The sequence below is a fragment of the Anser cygnoides genome, chromosome 4, assembly GCF_040182565.1.
Source record: "Anser cygnoides isolate HZ-2024a breed goose chromosome 4, Taihu_goose_T2T_genome, whole genome shotgun sequence".
Lineage (NCBI taxonomy): Eukaryota > Metazoa > Chordata > Aves > Anseriformes > Anatidae > Anser > Anser cygnoides.
This window is the reverse complement of record NC_089876.1, coordinates 80,730,592-80,748,100: the sequence shown is the minus strand read 5'-3', so window position 1 is coordinate 80,748,100 and position 17,509 is coordinate 80,730,592. Positions and strand designations below refer to the sequence as shown.

The window sequence follows — 17,509 nt, the reverse complement described above, 5'->3', positions numbered from 1 at the left end:
AAACCACTAGACAGGTTGTGCAACAGCATGCAGCAACTTTTCTTTAAGTATTTTGGCTTTACCAACACAATGTACTCTATTCCAAGTGTCTTAAGTCAGCACCACTTTGGGGGTTTGGTGAGAAAATGTTATATTCAATTTCTGGAAAAAAAACCTGAACTGAAACAACAGTATGGAGGATAATAGGAAAGGATTGAAGGGAAGATGTAGAATAACAGAAGGAATAAAAAACAGGAACAAAAACGAAAAATAAGACTAAGACCAACAATTACCACATCCCCATCTCACTTTTTTTTTTTTTTTTAATAAGATGAAAATGCTAAAAACTTATGGCTGATTCTTATGTGGATGGGACCACTTTCTGAATCAGCAACCTTTCCATATCAACAAAAGCCAAAAATAAGTATTCCGCCTATGAAACAAATTATCAACACCAATAAAAATGTACAAACTACAAACGAATAAAAATGAAGAAAAAATGAAATCCTAACACACTGCTGTCTAAATACACGTTAAGATATCTGTAATGCCCGCCATAAGGACTGTCCATAATGCTTAAAGAAAATTTAAAATCATTTTTCATTAATAACTCCACATCAATCATCTTCAATGCTTTCTGTGTCAATCACAACAGAAAAAGAAGGTACATAATATTGCTTAAAAGAGTGATGACAATGGAATTACAAAAGAAGAAATAAATCTGCAATTGAAGAACCACCCGTTTTTCATCTTGTTTTGTCTGCTTCGTCTGCCGTAGATTTCCCACAATAGACCTGTGCATCAGTTTCTTCTAACATAAATACATTTTGTATGGCAAAATACTTATCAAACTTTGAACATGGACTACACTTCAGAGATCATTTTCTGAAGAATCACATTTGCAAGCTTATGAACTAGCTGGTCCTAAAAGGCTTCTACAATTGTTGTTACACAAAAGAGGCTAATACCTTTCAGGACCAAAGCCATCAGCCACTACATTCATCAGTGAATTGATGGAATGAAAACCAATGCGTGAAGAAACACTTGTATTAACAGAAGCGCTTGTATCAATCACCAGGACCCAACATGGGAAAGCCAAGGACAAGCAGGAGCTTGCTCAGCAGAGGGCCACCAAGACGCGGAAGCTGGAGCCCAGGCCCTGTGCGGAGAGGCTGAGAAACTGGGGCTAGTTCAGCAGGAAAAGGGACAGCCCCAGCATCACCCAACAGGGAAGCTGTGGAAACCTGCAACTAGGCCCTTCACAGCAGGAGACACGCGGCTTCAGCCAAAATGGGAGAGGCCCAGGCTGCCCTATGGAGCCTCTTCCCTGCTGCATACAGCCTGGCACGGGGACAGGGCCCTGCAGGGCTGTGCCGTCTCTGCCCTCGGAGGTTTTCAAGGCCTGGCCGGATGGAGGCCTGCACAGCCCAACCCCTTCTAACAGCTGGCCTGGCTGCGGGCAGCACGGGGCCAGAGACCCCCGAGGTTCCTTCCAACCCTTAGTCCTCTGTGGTTTCCTCTTTTACAGCAGAAAGTCTAATTTATGTCTCATTCGGAAGGATTTAACATCAACTGTACTGACATCGGTTTCATTTCCTTTTGGTGCAAATAACATGTATTTTTCCCTAAACTCTGGAAAAAAAAAACAAAAAACCAAAAACATTTCTATAATCATGTTCCTAGAAGAACACACAGTGAAAGAGTGATTGAAGGCAAAAATGAACACTTGTTTCATGTTTGTAATGGCTATTTTCCAAGTTTGTTTTGCAGCCTTACTGGCTTACACTTTTTTTTGTACAAACCACTGGGTTTTCTAAGTCTGGTATAAAGTAAGAGGAGGCACCTAGTAAATCCCCTGCATGGGACTGACCAAAATAAAACCAGCCTAGACTTGCTCCATCTTGCTATTTCAGCCTTCAGAACTGTGTCACAGAAATGCAGACGCACTAGCTGCCCAACGTGCCAACCTGCAGTACCGCCTGGGGAAGCGGTTTGTTTTCTAAAACAGTCAGTCCACAAAACTGGCTGGATAGTTGGGTACAAACAGACAAACTTAGAAAGCGCACTGGAGGTGCCACAGCTATATTTCGCACATCTAAGGTTTACCTAAGATGCCAGAATTAATGACAAAAGCCACTTTCCAAAATTCTCAGGGTCAACCGTGCCCAAAGCACATGCTGCTTCTGCAATGGCAGTGCCCCACCAGATCTCACCAGGAACGATGTGAGAGACCCATTCCTTTTCTACCAGTTCTCTTTTGACCTGAATACAGATAGAGCTAGGCCACCAGTCTCCGCTTAGAGACCGATATAACACAAACAGGGTACAAACAGCCTCCTTAGGGCATGGTTTTCACAAACCACCATGGCTTGTGGGCTCTTTTGGTATCTATTAAAGTGAGACTGAGAGGTTAAGTGCATGCTTCTGAAAGTGTTGTCATGCTGCTGGCATCCTCAGTGGCATAGCAGTCAAACACTATAAATAGGCGCTTCAAAACTGTCGGTCTTAATTAAGCACTACCTAAAACACAGACGGCATTTTGAGCACAGGAAGGAATTCTCTTGTCATCTGCTCTGAGCAAATTTGACAGCACTACCATTCATTTTCGTTGTAAGCACTAGCCTTGTTTATTTTTTTGGAATTTTCCCTTATTTTCAAGTGCTCAAGAAATCCTTTCGATATAACATCCTCTGTGACTGGCCCAGATGTCCTTAGTCCTTCACCTTCTGCAGAAGCAACGATGAAATCCAGCATTTGGATGAGATAACTATTAGAAACAGCAAAGGAGCAAAGAGACAAAGAACTATAAGGTAATATCTGTATACATCTATCTTAACAAGTCTGCAAGTGTGCACATGTAACATGGCTAGTGCAGTACTAAGATTTTTCAACACTCACTGTAAATAAGGAAGAGAGGCTTTGTACAACACAACAGCAGAAGAAACTTCATACAGAAGAGGTAGCAGAGATGCTTTGTGTCCTGGACTTCAGAAAAACAGCAAATGGAAAGCTACAGGAGATAACCTATTCAGGTCATTAGCATAAAGCAGCACTGCGTTACAGACAACGTTACTGCCTATAAAAATAGCAGTAAGGACTAATTCAGCATTTAGTTAGATATTCTACTACAGTAGACAGAATCGTGTCATTGTACTTCTATGCAGCATATTGTTACCTTAAGTAGGATATTATGGGCAAAAGCCCAGGTAAGACTGCTGGGAAAGATATCCGTGTATACACCAAAAAGCATGTGTGCGTGTGGGCGGGGGCATTTTGTGGACCCCTTCTCTACACAAGCCCCCAAGAAGTCTCAACTACCACGCATGGAGAATATCTGGAAACACAGATAGATGCCTGGAGTCAGAGGAAATTAATAGTTTCAATTGCCATGCTAGTAAAAGAAATACCTACCGAAACCAAGATGGAAAGATGCCTTTGTTTGATCAGGAGCAGTGCTGTCATCACAAACAGCAGATATGAAGGGGCTGATGCCTTTGCCATGTTACAGAACAGGAGGACTGCTGAGCAAAAGATAAACACCTCAACTGTGCCAGCATTTAGTCTCACTAAACCAGCTGATAAAAGAATAAGCTTTCTAGGATGTCTTGAAAAGGCACTGTATGGCACTACACTTGCCTCACATAAGATCTGATAAATAGCATCTAAGATTAATTCCAGGTTAATAGAAAGTAACAAGATTCAGCAGCCATTGGTCAAGAATCACTCCTCAATGCTAACTGATCAGACTCCGCTTCCCCTTTGGAGCCACTTCACTAAATTCAAAATAGAATAGCTGTGTGAAGATAAGTCACCTACAGGGCAAGGGAGAAGAAATTACAGCGAAGAAAATATACGTGGCCACAACAGGCTAGATCACTTCTAACCTCCTCTCCTCTCTATACACAGTTACCTAACATATCACAAAGTCAGAAAGCAGCCCCCAGCTCCACTGTTCTTCAGTGATAAACATCCCCAGCTCTTCAAAGAGGCAGACGCTACAAATAATGCTATCAGGAAAACTTCAGACTCCCATGTGGGAGGAGCATGAAAGGCCACTTGTACAAGATGAGCTTTCTTAAACTACCATGTTTATCTTCTACCAAATGCAAGATGCAGTCAAACGACACAACACACAAAGAAATAAATCTTCTAACATTTGCCAAATTAAAATAAATGTGAAAATAGCTCTGCTAATAGGGATAGAGGTTAACTGCAGTAAAAATACAAAATAAAAGCATAGTTTATAAATTAATGGAATTTAAAAATGAAAAATAAAGGCAGACATCTTCAGAGGCTGAATATAAACCACTGACGTGTTTTTCTGCAATGGTTAAACGTTATGATGATGAATGTTATCAGATTGGCCTCCCAATGTGTTTTTTTAACTGAGATAATGGTAGTCTTTAAGCACATTTGTTAGAGAAATGGCTAAAGAGGTTAAAATATTTTTCACTGGCTAAGCAGTATAATTAAAATAGAGGGGGGAAAAAGAATAACAATCACACAGTATAAATAATACATGAAAAAGTTACTTCTGAAGGGAAGGGGGATTATTTGAACAGTCTAGAGGCATGGTGAAATAAGCAAATTTAGCATGACATAGTAAATATCATGACAGATTCACATAGAGCATTCCAAATATGGAATGAAACTTTGACTAATACGAAGAAAGTAAGACAAAACAAAATTGAATTTAAAAGCTGCCTAAACCAGTGTTGTACACAGAGCAGCATGCATACTGAATCATTAAAAAAAAAAAAAAAAAACTTTTGAAATTGTCCTTAACAGAGGGTTGAAGTGTTCCAGCCCTACGATGAACCCTTTTCTTTTCTCATTCTTCTATTTTACACCCTTCTGCACACGTTTCACAGGTTTTCCCCACAACCACTTACATTCTGACAGGGGAAGCACTTCTCAGACTCCAGGATTTCTCTTCAGTCCAGGAATCATCCTGTGACAACCAAACGTTTATATTCCCTGAACACATTAAATAACAGGAGTTCTCAGTATGTATTTTGGTGTATTTCAGATGCAGACAATATAGGACTGACTCAGAAACCAGTTTTAGAAGACATGCAACAACCATTCCAAGGTATCAAATCCAGTGTCTGCACACCTTCCTCTGCTGAAACATGAGCAGCTGTTATGAGTCGAAGAGTACGGTGCACTCTTATACTCGCCCCATTTCCTGCTGTGTGTCTGAGCATCCACAACTGATGGCAGCCAGGAACATCGCACCATGTTTCCCAGATTCACGATTTGAGCTGGGGATGACAGCTCTATGCCATGATAAACACGTCAGTATCTAGAATCTCTCAGGTAGCAGGTTCAGGCACCCACCGAGACGAGAACCCGAGAAGTGCCGGGCCACTCAGCCCATGCTGCAGGGAGCAGCTCTGCCCAACCCACGCACAGCCACCTCCACAGGGGTGGAGGGGACCCAGCACCAACCCCGCAGTACACCTCCAGCTCGCACCAAGTCCTGACATCTCTAACAGAGAGATGGCCCCAGCCAATTTGCGCTGCCATGTGCTCATTTTTGCCCTGGTCATAAATTACGATGGGCCAAATACACTAGAGCACGCAGCTGAAATACATGCAATACGCAAGTTCTGTACTTATTTTAACTTGCAGCAGGGGCAAAGAGGAACCACTTCCATCCAAGGTATGTGTTTTGTAAAATATAAAAAGAAAAATAAAGCGTTGCTTCCTTGCCAGCATCAGTAGCCAAAGTAGCCATTAGCAGACACATTTATTCTACCAAGATTGCAACAGTCTCTGCACCTTGTTTAAGCAGTCTGTCTTTTTCAGCTGAGAGCCAGATGTACTCGATCCCAAAACTAAGGCTTATTGCAGAAGAGACTAAGTTAGAAACAGATGAGTTTGACTATCCATTCTAGCACAGCACCATCATGATCTTTTGATTAATTCAAACATGAAATATCATGTACTTGTTGAAAATCTGGCAGTTAAAACCCTCGACAAAACAGAGACAACTATCTCAATTGTAATCTCACCATCTTACAAAACAGACTCGGTATGACAAGGCAAAGGAAACCATTCATGTATCCTCACAGGGACACTACTCAAGTCACCTGCAAGCCATCACTGTTGTACAGCAAACACCTCAATGTGGAAGATAATCTATCAATTTTAATTTCTTCGTTTTTCTTACTGCAAGGTTACATTTGCACTAGAGAAACATTACAGTTGAAACTGTAGGTGAACATTACAATGGCAATATTAAGAGACTCTTTAAGATAGGGTGCTGGCACAGTTTCTACTGGATCATCTAATGCTGTTCTAAGAAAACCACTACAGTTTGTCAGGAACAACTAAGACGTGTCCACGATGGCAGGCGTTCGCATAGCTGCTAGCACAAATATTAAAAGGCCCGATAAAAAAATTGTGCTGTGCTCCATTAACAAACAGTCAGAAAAAAACAGGTAACATATATAATATCACATTCCTCTCTGTAAAGTGCTACCAATGGCATTTACCTCTTCAGAGATAAAAAGCAAACTGGCTTAAATTTCTTGTCTTTTGTTAACTAAAAGGGAAGGTCACTTTTAATAATGATTGTAGGGAAATCTTGTCTCTTAAAAACAGGTTTGGTAATTTCATTTACTTAAACAGAGCACTTGACACCATCAGGAATTTGCACTTGGCTACCAACAGAGACATTTCCTGCATAGAGCTGCTAGTGAATTTTTTCACTTATGAAAACTTTCTAGGAGATGTAATTACCTACCCTAGCTATTGAGATACCTATTGAGAATGCCCTTTTCCTACCAAAGGAAATGATAGTGTAAGCACAATTATTTCATCTCTAACATAAAAAGTACTCTAAACCCCCAAGGTTTTCTGCTTTTGAATACCGTAGGGAACATTTGTCTAGCTCTGGACAGTTTATCACGGAAGTGCACCAACAATGAATGTTAACAGCCTGTTAACTCGATGTTTACAGAGAGCAAAATGCAACTCCCTGGTCTGGCTAAGAATCACAACACCACCTCAGTACATGGAGCAACACTAAAGCTAAAATAGTTTTATTGATTGAAGTAATAGCAATCCTAACAACCTAAGAAAAATTACTGCTTTCCTTCTAATAAAGCCATTGGTACTCATTGTATAAAATCTTATAGAAGTATCAAACTATCTTTTTAAGTCACTGTGGTTAAGTTTCCTTGTGGGGGAAGTAAAACAATAAAAATAAAAAAAGAGAAAAAATCCCCAAACCCAACAAGAAGAAAATTTACCTCCGACATCTGAGACTGCAAGGATTAAAATTGGGCTGCCTTGGAGAAACTAGGTAGAGATATGATTTAAGTACTAACTATCCAAAAATGGCCATTCTTAGCAGAATGCAACTGGCAGGCACAACAGATGTTCCCCAGGAAAAACAGAAGTTCAAACCAACACCACCATTCTGCCTGCTGGACTTTCATTTCCCCTAAATACCCCAAGACTGTGTGCTCTTGTTCCCCCATTAAGCACAGGTTTCGTCTACTTTAATCTGTTAGCCATATGGAATGTTTCCCTGTTAGTCTCTCCACTTAAAATGGAAAAAAAAATAATTAAAACAATTTGTGACTCTTGACTTCAAGCATAATAGTTAGCACAGCCTTTTCTAGCTCACTATTTCCTTATCTAAATCCACACTGAGAAGCCAGTAGAGAATTTAAAATCATCTAGCAGGCAAAAACTTTATACTGCTCCAAAGACCTCTCCTCCTTCCACGTAATAATGCTCAAAAAAGAGAGACAAAGAGGAAAGCCTAAGGCAACATGCCTCCTCACCTCATTGCCCTCTGTCACACAGCTCCCAGCAAGCGGTCAGGGTTCAACACAGAACCAAATCTACCCCTGCCATTTAATAAACGGGTGAAAGAGGGGCTTAGAAACATTTTCCTAGCACTGGGGGTGCTGGTGCTCATGTGTGGTTCACTGTACTTCCACATTTTCTTATTCTCTTCTAGGCCTACAGCTTATGTTAAGGTTCCAAAACTGCACATTTAAATATCTGAGGGACGAAACACAGCACCAAGAGGCACCTCATGCAAGCTACAGCAGCTGTCCACATGCTCTTCTGTTTCCTACTAGTACGGGATTCAAGTTTGCTCACTCCTCTCGGTCTTTGGCGTGTTGTCCTATTGTGGAACTTAACATTCCAAACTCTGGGCAGGAAAACTCTAGCCGCCTACTTCTCTCTCTCAGCCCAAAGCAAAAGAATGCATGGTCAATGTGAAGAGCTCAATTTTAGTGTATGCACAGTTTTTGTGGATAGCAGCACATCATATTCTGACCAATGTGCAATTCACAATGGACATTACACAAACCTCAAACTTGTGCCCCATGCAATACCTGTGGATTTATTTGATGCTCTCCGTCGAATCTCAGTCACCATCAGTCGTGACACTTGAGTAGTAAACTGCAGGAGATCAGAAAATTTTTCTGTCATTGTACTTGGAGGAGCATTTCCAAACACCTAAAACAAGAGGAAAACAGATCAATTAAACAAAAAATTGTCCCAATTAAGTGGTTCACTATAAGCTACCACCAGCACCTCGTTCCCCTGCAGACAAGCAGTATCACTACTGAGATCACATTTTTGTTTTCCTGCTGCATTATTCATCCATGTACCGTTTCCCACAGTGCACGTTGTAAAAACATATTTATAATGGAAATTATGTCAACTTACAGGGATGAAAGATCTGATGAGTAAAGGAGGAAAACAGAGCCGTGAATTTTCTTGCATGACAAAAAACCCCAAGAGTTGAAAAGACTGAGATTGCATGTAATGGACTAAGGACTAGATTGCACAGTAAATGCTCCCACATGACTTTTGTTTTTAAAAGCAAATGTTTTACTATCTGCTGGACCAAAACATCCTATGGGGTGAACTGCAAGTACAGAGCACGAAACATTCCAAAAGGAACTAGGCAGCAGAACTTCTCTGTTAAGCTTTCCTTGATAAATGGACTATACCTGGAAGCCTCACAGGTCAGAGCCTTCACTTGACCCTATTCTCCTTTCTTGAGATTCTCCTTAAACATAACAGCAGAAGTTAACTTTTTTTTTTTGATTGTCACTCAATTCTGCTAACTTACTCTTCATCACTAAGTATTGATTTGATGACTAAATCATTTACTGAATCACATTTAACAGAGAGAAATTAGTTACCTCTACGGTATTGCGCTAAGTTATAGAATGTGATGTGATCTTGAAAAGAATTGGATAGTTGTTGAGGTAATTCACTTCTCATGCAAGACAGTACACAAAAAGGAGTCTCTGCTCACCTGAGGTAGTCCTCTCACTAAAATGGTCTCAGTAAATGATGTTAGACGTTATCACGATGTTAGATATTAATTATTGAAAGAAACATGCAATCCAAATTCCGTTATCAGCACTTGTATCATTGCTGAAAAAGAATAGCCTCCTGAGCACCTGAATAACCTCAATACTTCTGTCTGCTAACTTTTTTTCCTCTTTGTGGCTAATTGCATATCCTGCAGGAGCATCACTGATAAGCCAGGATGTGTACTGGATAACAATTTTTTTTAAAATAAACTTTTTTATCAATATGTTATTCATACCTCTCAGAAAAGGAATGCAATCTACAACAGTAGATTAGGACTCATAAACTGCTTCACCCTGTCCTCCTCTTTCTCTGCACCATCCAGTGCTACTGTTGCAGCCGTGCTGCTGACACACTTGACAGAGGTCACTTAGCCTAAAGACCTCCAGGAACATACACAACATTAGAGCCAACAGGGAGGCAAGGTAACTGCATCACTGAATTACTTTGGAACCACCAAAGTACTGAAAAAAAATTGTAAGAAGCTAGAAGATAGAATGACCTTTGTCTGAGTTTTACTTCTTACTCTCTTTCTTAGTGTCAGTTGCTCTGGCACATTATTGAGCAGACAAAAATATTTTTCCTGCCTACTTGCATTTCAAAGCCATGTTGAAACAGAGCCAGAAACACAAAAATAAACAGTCGCTTTCCTCACTGTAAACATAGTTTTCACCAGAAACCAAAGTGTTTCTCACTCAGGAGAATTCAATTGGCATTACCAATGAAAAGGGCCAATGGGAGCCCAGAGGCTAGAGGTAGGTGGCTGCTTCAGGCCAAGAAACCTACTGCTCACTGCAGTTACAGAGGAAGCTACGCTCCCCCATGGAGGCAATCCACAGAGCTCCTGTACCTTTCACAAGACTTGCTTGTATAGGCTATGAGAAGCGCAGAGACCCCGAGGCATGCGTGTTCACTGCTCCAACCTAGCCAAGACTAGCCAGACTGGAGCACGCGTCGGCCGCTATCGGTTTCTCTTCCAAGCTCTCATACTCAGACCACAGAAACAGGTGCTTATAGGCCCACGACCTGCCCTAAGCTTCGCTAGGTAGTCAGCAGATCACAGGAAAAGCACAGAGCTCACAGTTGCACTGAAGCACCTGCCCTGTATATTGGTATAGTCTTTGATTAAAGACAATAAAAACACAGAATAGGATATGAAGCGTTTTACCAGTGAGTCATCTTTCTAACCACCAAAAGCATGGTTCTTCGAAGAAAAACTAAACAGTTTACCTTATTCAGAGGCCACTTATTCTACATTAGAATACACAGCCTCTCCATTCTTCTGTCCACTTTTTTCATATACTGCAAAAGCTTTAGTACCACACTGGTACTGCAACGCATGACACTGCCAAGCTTCCGAGAACATTGTTCACATGCGTGCAGACCTCCAAAAGGAGTCTTCTGAATACTCAAATAGAGAACAACAGAAGACAAGTATTTTCTGAATTATGTACTCATTTAGTTTTTCATTGTTTGGTGATTCGACATCTCACAAGCCTTCCTGAAGAATGAGAAATCAAACTGTCTAGGTACCGATTCATAAACAGAACTAGCAAGCATGTTTGAGACATACTGTATCTATAAACAGAAAAGTGATCTAGCTCCTCTGGATTTACTGATTAATAATCCTCAAAATAATCAGATAGAACTGTATTCCACACAAATCTTCAACCTTCTCTGCCAAATAAATAAGTAGATAGATACACAGACAGATAAAGCAAGCTTAGATAGTAAGGAAAAAAAAGCATTGAAAACTCCAGGACAATATGGATATTTAATTAGCTAACTGCTGCTGGCCATTTGGTTGCCTATGGGAAGCACATGAACTTTGGTCACCCTAACACTCTACTACATTCAGTAAAAATCAGCATCATATACTCGGCTTAAGGTAGTAACACAAGAAGTACTCCATCTCACTTAAACCTATTAGAAGAAAATGGATCACTACTACGCAAAGTAACTGAGGGATTCAGGCTCTGAATTCAAATCAACTTATTAACTGTTAACTTTAAATGTTTGCAGCTAAGGAATATCTTTGAGAAACAAGAATGTTTTAAGAAAGCAATGTCTGGCAATGTTTTACTGTTTCCTTTAACACAAGTGGGTCTCACAGGAAAGCCATCTCAGAATTTAGTGTGAATCAATGCTTACCAGCTCTTCCACTAAACATGTTATTATCTAAGACTTAACATGTTATTATCTAAGACTTGTGAGAGAAAGAAATATTTCTCCCCTTCTGCTTCTTTTTCCCGATCAACTTCAGAGCTTGCCTTAATGTGTCTTGTGAGTAGCTAGGCTAGCAGGATCGTTCCAACACAATTCATACCACAGACAGCTGATACTCCAGAAAACACGAGGCTATATAAGCCAAGAAAGCCACCACAGATCTGATGTGTAAGTCTCAAAAGAAGAAGATAGCATTAACTAGGAACTTAAAACAGGAAACCTGGAAGCTGGAAGTCAAAATACACAATGACATTGCAATTCCTCAACCTCTTGAACACAAGACAACTAAGCATTTGTACGAAAGGCAAGGAAAAAACACCCAAGTAATAGGGACAGATGAAATTTGACTGACCAAGAGAAATCATTTTTGTTTGTGCAACACTAACTGTTCACAACTGAAAATGGTTACCAGTGAATGTAGAGTAAGGGAGTGATTGAGCACAAATATACGAGCTTCCACCATCATGCCAAACTAAGATTCAGAATTTACGTTAGTTGGAAAATGAAGTGACAATGTCTGAGGAGCTTATATTTGTGCCAAGAAGGACAGCTCCTAGAAGGTCAGAGATTAAAAATCGTGAGAGTTTGAGGATGGTGTTTAAGTTAAAGCTAGGATCCAAAAGCAACATATTCCTACAGAGGAACACATATCTTCAGCATGAAGTTCACCTGAGGCAAGAAGGGAACAACAGGCTGTCTAGGATTTAGAGAACTAAGAGCCCATCAACAAAATTTGGTGATGTAAACAGTGGAGGACATGCACAGGTAATTTGGGGAAGGAAAAACTATGAAAAAACAGGGGTAAAATGGGACCTGGGGGAAAAGATTAACCAGAATGTCCTCCTACAGATCAGAACAGCAGAAGCCATCAAAGAAATCTAAATGGTATCTGAGACTAGTTAGGCAAGAGCTGATTTTGAGTAGAAATAAGACTTGCAGGTAATGATTTCTTTTTTCTCCAGAATGCTTGATAACAAAGCTGAATGACCAACAGTGAGCAAGAACAAACAGTACAAAGACATAAGACAACTGTAATTAAGATTCAACAGGGTCAAGAAGAGGGACAAAGAATTTCAACAAACCCAGAAACTGGTATTAAGGGTAGAAAAAAAGTGTAGTAATACAGAACAAATTAAAAACTTAACTTGTTTTCATCTCAAGTCTAATCAACGTCTAAGGAAAGATTGCTCTGCACTATTTGTGCTGGCTTGCTGCACTATTTTCCCACAAACCCAGCTCTATCACCCATTGCAATTTCCACAACTAAAGCGCTACAGAAACTTCAACTAATTGCTACCAGGGCAAGGAAAGAACACCACCTGCACCCGAAGATTACCACAGAGCACTGCAGCGCGTACAGTGGGTATGCTCCTTTTCAGAATTATCAGCCACCTGTAACCACCAGATGGAGAATTCCCAGTATAACAGCATCCAAGTAGCATTCATGTTCTCAAGCCAAGAGCCTTAACTCCACCGTGCTAATTTGTAAAAACAAAAACAAAAAAAAAACAAAACAAACAAAAAAACACCACACACACGAAGTAAAAAAGTCCATGACTAAAGGGCATATGATCCACGCAGATAAATTAAGAAGAAAGCAGGCAAATCAAGCTTACTTCTTTCTCCCTGACATGCACAACAGGTTACCAGCAGAACCAGGAATAAGACCTTAGGGCAACAGAATGACATTTAGGGGATTTATTCACTGTATCATGCTGCCTAGTAGTCTGAAAATCCTATTAGTACTATGCCTTAACTAGAATTGCTGTTTCTACACAACTTGTAAGCGGTTCAATGTGCTACACCACCAAAAGCCATACGTTCAACAGAACATAAACCTTGGAAAAGAAAGCTGAATTGGTTTCCCAGACAAGTTTTTGCCTTTATCCATGATCCCAGTTCTCCACAGTAGCATATACAACCACAACGCCATCATACAAGAGGAGCTTGAGAAGCAAGCGTTCAGGTCACAGCAGGAAAAAAAGAAATCTACATTCATATATTTACTGCTCTTTCAAGAGCCTAAAACCACCACTGAAGTTATGTTCACTGAAGTGGCAGAGCAACTGAGTGATATAATGTGTCAAGAAGATTTAGCTCCTATTAATGCCAGTGCCAGTGGCCACAGCCCTGCCTCCAAACAACTTGTCAGTGCCTGAGCACTAGGGGGTAGTGAAAAATGAATGTCAATGTTCATGCAGCTATTACTTCTCCCCTGAAAATCCCCCTTGCTCAAGTAGAGCAAATCAGACTCCACATGTAGGGAAAAGGCTACAAGGACAATCAGAATAGAGAATTTGTCACGAGAGGAAATAAAAATTGTTCAGCTTGCATAGACTTGCAAAACCAAGTCTGACATTATGAGATTATTATTATTATTAAGATATTATGTTTGTTATCTCTAAATATGTATCAGTGCAATAAATGTCAAGAAGGGGAAAGAGTTATTTAGAGTCAAGGACAGTGTTGGCACACAAACAAACGGGTATAAACTTGCTACAAGTAACTTCAGTATGGAAATCACAGCTAAAAGAGGAGAAAAGACTGCAGCAGCAGACAACTTCAGCCTGAAAAAGGTCTCATGGGGTACTCTGATCTCCACAGCCAAAAAATGACTATCAAAACTGCAAGCTCTGCAGAAAAGCGCTCTGACAGTCCACATCCTACTGTGGATTTCATCTCAGAAAAGTGAAAATAGAAGGAAATATCCTTTGATGGGTTCATCCACTTGCACAACACTACATGAAGAAAAGGTGAACCAAGTTACAGGATGCCAACAGCAACTTCTACTATGCTAGAACTGAAGGTCTTGGGAATACAAAATAAGAGCAGTCAGTTCCAATAAAGCAAACACCTCTCACAGGTTCTCTAGCTTACCCTGTTGAACACTGGCAACATCATGTACAGTTTTTCCTCCTGTTCTTTCTGGGTCATATGCCGTGGAGGATGACAAAGCTCTGTGAAGAGGCGGCGCAGATGCATTAACCCCAGCGCGTTATCCTGGGGGCTACACTCCTCCTGCCGAGGCCGGCCCATGATCCTCTTCACCATATTCATTTTGACTGACTTGTGGAAACTCCCTTGTATCCTGTTCGGAAAGGAAAATAAACTCGCTTAGCACAGCAGATTCAGACATAGCTCCATCAAAGCCTTTAAGCAAATAGCATCCCCTCAGTACAAAGTACCATGCTGAAGGTAACACTGTTAGATAATTCTGTATGCTAGGAATCAATTAGTGTGTGCCTAGAAGATTTCAAGCTGACAAATTCCAACAGGAAAATGTCCAAGACTCTTCAGCGCAAAGCACAATTGATTGCTCTTAAAACATGGCAAAATGCTTTGGTACAGTTTATTAGAATCACTTCTGTGATTCTTTGATGCTCATTCCACAACATTTATGGAAACATTATCTAGATATTGCAAAGTACTCAAAATAACTCTAAAAATTAGTCTCATTTCTATACTTATAAATGTAATAGAACAAGACATTCCAACACTCTTGGATATCAGTTGTATCAATACAAACACATGCTTCATTTTCTGCCCCAGCTTCTGCACAGTAAATAGACACAGCTGTCCTACGGAGCTATCGTTGATCTCACAGCTCAGCTGTCTGGTCTGCAGGAGAACTCCTGTCTTCTCGCTCCTGGAGCACGAGCAGCTTGTTTCAAAACATCACACTGATATAATGTAGCATCTCTATGTAACCCTGTACCATTCTTCAAAACAACACGGACTGAGTCTTCTGAATGTGAGACTGAAGACTGCAAACAAGGAACTCAGAAAAGAATTGAGAGGTTCAGAGCAGGTAAATGGACAGACTTGTACGTATCCCACTGGGCACTGCAGCAAAAGGGCCTATTGCCACACTTAAATCCGAGTAAGGGAAGGAGTAAAGGAGAATAGGAAGAAAGTTTCATGTCCATACATTAAATTATAGAGACCAACAATGAAAGGCTCAAGGGAATTACAGCGTCTACCTCTCGACCCTTAAAGACCATTGAAAACTGCAGAAGGTCAATAAGAGCCATAAAAATTATTCAAGGGTAGAAAATGCAGTACGGTGAGAAATGTCAAGAACTTGATCTACTGAAATTATCGAAAAGAGAGTTTACTTTGAAGGGTCAATTATGAAAAGGAGAAGTGATGACAGCAGAGGTACTGTGATTAGAGTAGTGGAGGGAAAAGACCAATTACTAAAGAACTATTAAACTCAGAGATCAAGTCATAAGAAGAGAGAGCAGTTGGAAAAAAAGCCAGGAAAAAATACCAATTACAAACAAAGATAGCGCTTTTAATACTCAAGATAATTAATCACTGATAAGAAGTATTAACAAAAAGAAATAAATTATTTCTCTAAACCCAGATGAAATACCCTTCTGCAATGTGTTCATAAAACAGCGTTTTACTCAAAGGAAAAACATAAAAAACATTCCCCTCTGCTCGAGGGAAGGAAGGCTCTGCAGGAGGATCTGGATAGGCTGGACCGATGGGCTGAGGCCAACTGCATGAAGTTCAACAAGGCCAAGTGCCGGGTCCTGCACCTGGGGCACAACAACCCCAAGCAGCGCTACAGGCTGGGAGATGAGTGGCTCAAAAGCTGCCTGGCAGAGAAGGACCTGGGAGTACTGGTTGATAGTCGGCTGAACATGAGCCAGCAGTGTGCTCAGGTGGCCAGGAAGGCCAACAGCATCCTGGCTTGCATAAGAAGCAGTGTGGCCAGCAGGTCTAGGGAGGTGATTGTCCCCCTGTACTCGGCTCTGGTGAGGCCGCACCTCGAGCACTGTGTTCAGTTTTGGGCCCCTCACTACAGGAAGGACATGGAGGTGCTCGAGAGAGTCCAGAGAAGGGCAACGAAGCTGGTGAGGGGTCTGGAGAACAAGTCTTACGAGGAGCGGCTGAGGGAGCTGGGCTTGTTCAGCCTGGAGAAGAGGAGGCTCAGGGGAGACCTCATCGCTCTCTACAGGTACCTTAAAGGAGGCTGTAGCGAGGTGGGGGTTGGTCTGTTCTCCCACGTGCCTGGTGACAGGACGAGGGGGAATGGGCTAAAGTTGTGCCAGGGGAGGTTTAGGTTGGATGTTAGGAAGAACTTCTTTACTGAAAGGGTTGTTAGGCACTGGAATGGGCTGCCCAGGGAAGTGGTTGAGTCACCATCCCTGGAGGTCTTTAAAAGACATTTAGATGTAGCCCTTAGTGATATGGTTTAGTGGAGGTCTTGTTAGCGTTAGGTCAGAGGTTGGACTAGGTGATCTTGGAGGTCTCTTCCAACCTAGACGATTCTGTGATAAAATAAACAAATCAAGAACTGACGACAAACATCTTACTATAAAACAAAATACAGCTTAGGAAACACTAAAAAAAAAGTTAAACTTCTCTAATATTCAAGCCACCAACCATCAGCCCATGCTGGAAATGTGCATTGACTTTTCCCATTTCAAGAGAAATGAGATGGAGCTGGCTGTCGTCTTGTACTGTATTATCCCTAAGAAATACTACAATTAACAGGCTTCAGGTCAGGAAGATTCATGCAATTAAAAATGAGGAAACCAAAACTTTTCCTAAATTCTTCAGTCAATGGATACCTTACACTGAAATTGGTGGTGCCTTAATCATTAGGCTGTCTAGTCGAAGGAACCTGGTGGAGCGGCTAATCCTGTAATCTTTGAACCCTTCTGCCTGCTCGCGTTGCGTCCCTCAGAGACCAGCTCACATCCTTCTCCCCATCAGGTTCTGTCCCCAAAACCGGACACCCTGGATGTAACAGGCACAAACAGGAGGAGGACAGGAGTTCGTTCTCAGGAGCAGCAGCTCTCTACAGCATCCCCTCTCCATCCTGATGGCATCTTCCAGCAAGCCCGGTGCTGTACAGCCATACTCTTCACTACACGGCCCCAAGGAGTTCCCCAAGCAGATGCTCTCCTTGCAGAGAGCCATTGAGTTTGACAGT

At 41.2% G+C, this 17,509-nt stretch overlaps 1 protein-coding gene across 9 annotated transcripts in view; it reads right to left on the bottom strand.

Annotated features, from left to right (window-relative positions):
* WDFY3 (WD repeat and FYVE domain containing 3) overlaps window positions 1-17,509 on the bottom strand; it is a 171,424-nt gene that overhangs the window by 105,837 nt on the left and 48,078 nt on the right. For 8 of the 9 annotated variants that reach the window (XM_066996496.1, XM_066996493.1, XM_066996495.1 and 5 more), the window contains exons 3-4: window positions 14,440-14,650; window positions 8,343-8,466 (exon numbers count right to left, since the gene is read on the bottom strand). In XM_066996496.1, coding sequence (XP_066852597.1) covers window positions 8,343-8,466; window positions 14,440-14,619 — 304 coding nt within the window. In that variant the 5' untranslated portion in view covers window positions 14,620-14,650. The remainder of the gene's footprint in view (window positions 1-8,342; window positions 8,467-14,439; window positions 14,651-17,509) is intronic. The other variant, XM_066996501.1, reaches the window with a different exon arrangement.